The sequence below is a fragment of the Kryptolebias marmoratus genome, linkage group LG4 (assembly GCF_001649575.2).
Source record: "Kryptolebias marmoratus isolate JLee-2015 linkage group LG4, ASM164957v2, whole genome shotgun sequence".
NCBI lineage: Eukaryota > Metazoa > Chordata > Actinopteri > Cyprinodontiformes > Rivulidae > Kryptolebias > Kryptolebias marmoratus.
Window position 1 is genome coordinate 16,770,015 of NC_051433.1, and position 6,000 is coordinate 16,776,014.

At 42.4% G+C, this 6,000-nt stretch overlaps 2 protein-coding genes across 4 annotated transcripts in view; one reads left to right on the forward strand and one right to left on the reverse strand.

The window, feature by feature from the left end:
• The window catches only part of srgap2 (SLIT-ROBO Rho GTPase activating protein 2), a 56,508-nt gene extending 55,432 nt beyond the window's left edge, over positions 1 to 1,076 (reverse strand). For 2 of the 3 annotated variants that reach the window (XM_017415955.3, XM_037975072.1), the window contains exon 1: positions 158 to 717. In XM_017415955.3, the coding sequence (XP_017271444.1) occupies positions 158 to 224 (67 nt within the window). In that variant the 5' untranslated portion in view covers positions 225 to 717. Of the gene's footprint in view, positions 1 to 157; positions 718 to 935 lie in introns of those variants that run through there. The other variant, XM_017415954.3, reaches the window with a different exon arrangement.
• A 706-nt stretch (positions 1,077 to 1,782) lies between these two features.
• Positions 1,783 to 5,994, forward strand: fam72a (family with sequence similarity 72 member A). Its single transcript, XM_017415714.3, has 5 exons — positions 1,783 to 2,060; positions 2,170 to 2,331; positions 2,576 to 2,653; positions 3,233 to 3,357; positions 3,440 to 5,994. Exons 2-5 carry the CDS (start codon positions 2,180 to 2,182, stop codon positions 3,532 to 3,534), a joined length of 450 nt encoding a protein of 149 aa, XP_017271203.1. The 5' UTR covers positions 1,783 to 2,060; positions 2,170 to 2,179; the 3' UTR covers positions 3,535 to 5,994.
• The last annotated feature ends 6 nt before the right edge of the window (positions 5,995 to 6,000 follow it).

Below are 6,000 nucleotides of genomic sequence, written 5' to 3' on the forward strand. Positions count from 1 at the left end.
GTGCAGACGAGGGTGGTGGTGTGGGGGAGAGATCGGGGGGAAACAGGATATAGTAAGGAAGCACAGATTTAACACTATAATGCCTCGGTGTGTGCTCCCATTTAACAACCAAAAGGGTATATTTTTAATAAAAGTTTGTATGTGTGTGTTCCTTTACCTTTAACTTGACTTTCATATTCGGCCACGATCTCCTTGTCCTTTCGGAATTTCGCTGGAGACGTCATGGCTGAGTTTTTGGAGCCCGAGCCGCTTCTTTTCCCCTCGCTGCGAAGTCAGTGTTCTCGGTTAGGCGGCCGTGGGTGAAATGAGAGGAAACCGGCTTTTAGGAGCAAAAGGATAAAGAGAGAGGGAGAGAGAAAGAGGAGGAGGAGGAAGAAAAGGGGAGCCCAGAGATGAGGGATTTGCAGCTCCTCGGTGTGCCCGTGGCTCTGTATTGTCTCCCTGCCTCTCCGCTCACTCGGGGCGCATTGTGAGTTTGGCGCTGCCGCTCCTGCTGCTGTATCCGTGCCTCAGCGCCTCCTCCAAACCGGTTCTGGAGCAAACAAGTTCAGCTGAAAACAGACTCATTCCCTTCACAAAACTATAAACGCTTACAGCTTGTAAGTACGTCCTGCCAAAAGTAGTTTTTTTTTTAAAGCTAAGAAGAAAAAAAAAATCCCGCTCCAAAAGTCTGCGTCGCTGGAGCCCCTCCGCCTGTCTAAACTAAACTGCACTGCTTGCTCTCTGGCTCCTCCTGAAGTGAACGGGAGGAAACCAAGTGGTGGTGAAGTGAATGCCTGCTGGTCAGCTCTACAAACCGCAGGACAGGCGTGATAACATTCATTTACATGCAGAAATACGCACACATAAACACGAGCGCACAATAAATATATAGCCCGCTAGCTAGCCAACATGTTAGCCCGGAATTATCCATAAGTTATCCAATTTGGTGTTACCTCTTTGACAAGTTATTTCATTGTTTGTTCATTTATAGCTGGCTCAGTAAGGTAAACGAAAGAAAGAGAAACTGCAGATAAAACAACTTTAAAAAGAAAAACCCACTTTAAAGCCTATTTAAACATAATTTTGAAACGCCACGGTTTAAACTTTTTCCTTCCCTGTTAGCCACGCCCACAAAAAAAAAACACTTCCCACAGGCCAATTAATGGGCATGCACCGTTTAGACGCCGGCGCATGTGGCGGCGCAGTAAGGCGGAGTTTACTCCGCCATTTCAAGCTGCGTACCAACAGCCCCGCTTACATATAGTATTTGAGAGCCCACTTCAATTACATGACCAATACAAAGACGACAAGGTTGTTTTTTTTATATCAAAATATATAAATTAAGTGAAATAAGATGTTCAGTGTGGTCATTTCATGACTGTGAATTTAAAATTAACTGATTTGTACTATTTTTATTTTTCTATTGCGCATTTATGTTGTCAATTGTTATTGACACATCAAACTGACATCGCCTTTGTCTTAATTTTAATGCGCTACTGCTCGCAAATTTAGGAGAAACACTCCTCCCTCGCCTCTCTTCATTACTTCTAGCCGTGGCATGCACCGATGAACCGATAAGGAGTGTACCCAATAAAAGGGATTTTAAATGACATTCTTCTAGACCAATAGGTATGGGACATTCGAAAGTAGGCGTTTAAACGTTAAATTCTAGCCAATCAAATTAAGTATTTGTAAACCGCTCGACCAATGGCGTTGAATTCTTTGTCACATACCCAATCAAATTCAAGTGCAGGGTCTTTTAAAAAAAGTTTCAGGAAGTGTCGTTAAATAGCAGGAAGTTGTAAACAAAGCTGACAGCTATTTGGTTAGCTGTTAACTACATCTGAATGGACATAGCCGCGTAAAATAAGCTATGTGGTTTATTTCTCAGTGATACAGCAAACTAATTTTAACGTAGGGATCGCTTTGCGGCTGTTCCGTGCGTTTGTGCAGTTTAGGGCAACGTTAATTGTCTTCCGTTTTGCCGCTACGGGGAGAAAGAAAAGCTAACGTTTAAGACAAGGACGTTAGAGCAGCCGTTGTCCTCAGCTCAGTGAAAACCGTGCATTATTAAGCCTGTGAGCAACATAAGTATCCGTTGATTGTTTTTTTTCTGGTTTATTAGACACAAATACCGAAAGGATTCATTCATATTTTGTTGTTGTTGTTGTTGTTTTTATTTTTTAGCAAAGCAACAATGTCAACATCTAACGCCAATTTTAAGAACAAGTGTGTGACCCAGGTGAACTGCATCTTCTGTGAGAGTCTGCTCTGCACCAGAGGCATGAAGGCAGTGCTGCTGGCAGACACCGAAGTGGAGCTCTTCTCCACGGATATACCTCCAAACAGGTAGCTGCTAACTGCGTTAGCGCTGCTGCTGCTAGCTTTTGTTTATGTCTGATTTTTGCTCATAGGCTGGAACAAAATGTAGTTTTTGCCGAGCTGAACGGAGTCAAAACTAATCATTTGTAGATAGATAAACACCACTTGTTAGACTGTTTGGAAATTTGTTATTGGTGTGATGTGCTACCTTATTATGCTCATGTTTTATATTTGTGTGTGTGTGTGTTTTCCCAATGCACTTTCCCTCAAGAACTGTGGACTTTGTGGCCAGCTGCTACTCTACTGAAAGCTGTAAATGCAAACTGAGAGACATCGCGTGTCTCAAATGGTGTGTAAACCTCTTCTGTACCTTCCAGGGTTTGCTTAAGGAGGATTATTTGCTAATGTGAGAAGAACAAATATCACTTTTAGCACAGCAAGCAGATTATCTTCACACACAGCTGTTCTATCAGCTACCACAATATTCTTTTTTGAATGTTTGAGGAAAAGTAAAATAAACCCCTAACAGCCTAAAAGTTAATTTGAGATCTTTAAAATCACATTTAAAGAAATATCCTATACTTGTAAACCTGGAGCAGTTGAAAATGCTGTTTAAACATTTACTAAAATAGTTGTTAATCACTCTTTCTGACACAGTAACTTTGTGTCAGTGCTCCACATTGAAAGCTTTACCCTGTCATTTGTTGTTTATTCCAGTTTCATATTTTAGAGCAGCCTTTAGTTCTACAGTGGAGGCCTTTCACTCCTTTGTATTCTCAGGCTTTTGTTGTAGTTGTACGCGGTGGAAAAAAATAAACACGTGCTGAATAATAGACGGCCTCTGGTGGAGTTAGCACTTTTCAGAAATGCCCCCAAGGAAAGTGCTGACTTATGTTCCTCCTTTGTTCTCCCTCTGTCCTGCTCCCAGCGGCAACGTTGTAGGCTATCACGTGGTGGCCCCCTGCAAACCCTGCCTGCTCTCGTGTAACAACGGCCATTTCTGGATGTTCAATAGTGACGCTGTATCTACTCTCAACAGACTTGACGCGACAGGTCAGTGCAACACTTCCCCTTTTTTTTTCAGACCTGGATGTCCGCGCAGGTGTTTGTTCACCTTTCCCAAATGTACTTGCAGGCCTGAATCTGCTTCTGTGGGGAGATCTTCCAGAGCTGGATGACAGTGAGAACGAAGAATCAGAAAGCCCGTCAGAGGAAGAGTGCATTAGGTAAAGAGGGGCAGCACAAGAGGAGGGGGGGGCTAGAGGGGTGTACGAACCATGTGGAAGTGAGACGGGGAAAATATGAGCGCTGAAGGGTAATTTATCACTGGTAAGCTCTGCTGTGATCCTCTGTGTGGGCTGAAACACCCAGGCAGCCTGCATGTCTGGCCACACCCCAAGCAGTGATGTCACAGCAGGTGTTTTCGTTTCGACAGGTGATGCACAACACCTGCCCTGATAACATTTGTTGCGACGCGGCTTTGTAACTTGGCGTTAAATTACCCTTTCACGTGAGACCGATGCCTTCCTCCTTTTATTTTTCCACCGTTAAAGCACAGACACATGATTTCCAATCTTCTCATGTATTTTGCAGGCTAATGATAGGGGAGGAAAAAACACATTTTGCTAAAGGTGACACACATCTAGACTTCTTAATCTAGAGTGCGTCTGCTTTCCTCAGTTTAGATTTTCGATCAGCCTCAAGAGAAATGAAGAGCGCGTTATAAATCAGTGGAACTTATCTGTGAATGCTGTGCTTGTTCACGCCGTTTGTGTTAAAGCTGACTTTTTTTTTTTAAAGATGGCTACATTTCACTTATTTTTATTTGCATTTATAATCTGTAAACTGAATATGCTGTGATAAGAGAACTCCAATTATGAGTTGTACTTGCGATGTGGCCTGGTGCTGAATGAAACCTCGAGTGCTTTTGTTGTTTTGTAAATCTCATGTATTAGAGTAATGGCACAATTATTCACACGATGTACACATTTCTTGCTTTTAAAAAAAGGGCATATTTAAATCAAGGTACCTTACAACCCGTCGGTGAAAGATGTGGATGTGCTAACGCAGGTTTTTATTTGTTTCTTCTTACACTTGTGATTACAGTGGTACAAGTCTAACACCCAGTTTTTTGTACTAATATACTAACTAAGGCAAGCAGTAGTGTGCAGTAGCTGCTGTGTGAAAAGAGAAGTCCAGATATTGTTGAAGGTAAAGGAAAACTTAATCAACAGCATATAAGATGTGCTCTGATCAGACATGAATATCCACGTCGTGTTTCTGTTACACCACTGTTTGCTTTTCTGTATCAGCGTACGTGTAGCACCTGAGCGGGAGAAGGAAAACAACTCCAAAGAATCATTAATCAGAATAGTATTTATTATGAATCGGCCACCTTATTTATAACAATATTTATATTTGTGGGTCTGTTTTAGAGATGCACCGATACCACACTTTTTTTTTTTTAAACCCTTACCCGTACTTACATTTGATTACTTATCAGTATAGAGTACTGATAAATGCAAATGCATTTCTTGCAATTAGTAATACCTTGAATTACAAATTTAATCAGTTCTAATAGGTGTTGAAAATTTATATTTTGAACCTATTTTTTCCATTAAAAAATTTTTTTTCAGCGCCACTTTAAATAAAAAAAGTCCATCACATTTACCCGTCATCACTTCGATCATTTTCAGCCCAACAGCAGCATTATTTCTACCCAGCAACATTGCTAAAAGCTTAAATATAAACATTAGGAAAACGATAAGGCATTAGGTAAAGTTTCTGTCACTCACGTCCTTAAAAGCCATCTAATGCCATCCTCGGAGACTGTTTCAGCAGCTGTTACTCATTAAGCAGCTTTTGAGGCTCATCGGTGAGCTGTGAGGAGGGGGGAGACTCTGATAACCGCAGTCAGTTCGGGTCATACCCAGTCTCCCCATTTCATCCCCTCTCCTCAGAATGGTGTAAGACTGACAGCAGCGCCCGGCCCGGCTCATTGGGGAGCTTGCTGAAAGGCTCAGCTTTCCCGGGTCGATAACTCCTTCATCACTCTCATGCTTTCTAACAAAGTCCTCTTTCACCTTGGTGATAATGATGATGATGATGATGGAGGCCTTCGCCCTCGGCAGGAACGGAGCAGTGGGATAGTCTGTAAACTCGGATTCAGATCCGTATATTCCCAGTGCCCTCTTCTGCTCAGTGGTTTAGTTTGAAATACCTCCTCACAGCTTTGCATCTTCTTCTTCTGAGGGTGTTTATTGGGGCTAACATTGCTCCTCCTCTACAGTACAGTACACAATATCGGACCAACATCCGACGCTGGTACCGGTGCATCCCTACTCCCTTTATAGGACGACATTTCATATTTTTCAGGAAATGGTTGTAAGGATTAGGACGGCTGGCTTTAAAGCTCACAACTCTTCACGTTTTTACCTCAGTAACCACAGTTAAGCTGTTTCTTAGCTCGCACCCAATGTCTCCTTGACAACCGTTTCAACCCTCCAGTTCAACGGGATGAAACTCGAAGCTTTTCAGACTTTTTGGCAGTGCCATTCTCGGGCTCGTGCTGTTGTTCCTCGTCTTAAAATAACCGTCCCTCTCTGGGCGGATGAATCTGTTGGCAAATGCTGTAAATGAAGCAAACATTGAATGTTACACTTCTTTCCTGGAGGCAGAAGACAAAAGAAGTATATA

What these genes read in the sequence shown, in the direction of transcription:
- fam72a (XM_017415714.3), top strand. Translation starts at nt 2,180, where the DNA reads ATGTCAACATCTAACGCCAATTTTAAGAACAAGTGTGTGACCCAGGTG. An exon ending in GACATCGCGTGTCTCAAATG is followed by an intron (nt 2,654 to 3,232) that starts GTGTGTAAACCT and finishes TCCTGCTCCCAG; the next exon opens with CGGCAACGTTGTAGGCTATC. An exon ending in CAACAGACTTGACGCGACAG is followed by an intron (nt 3,358 to 3,439) that starts GTCAGTGCAACA and finishes ATGTACTTGCAG; the next exon opens with GCCTGAATCTGCTTCTGTGG.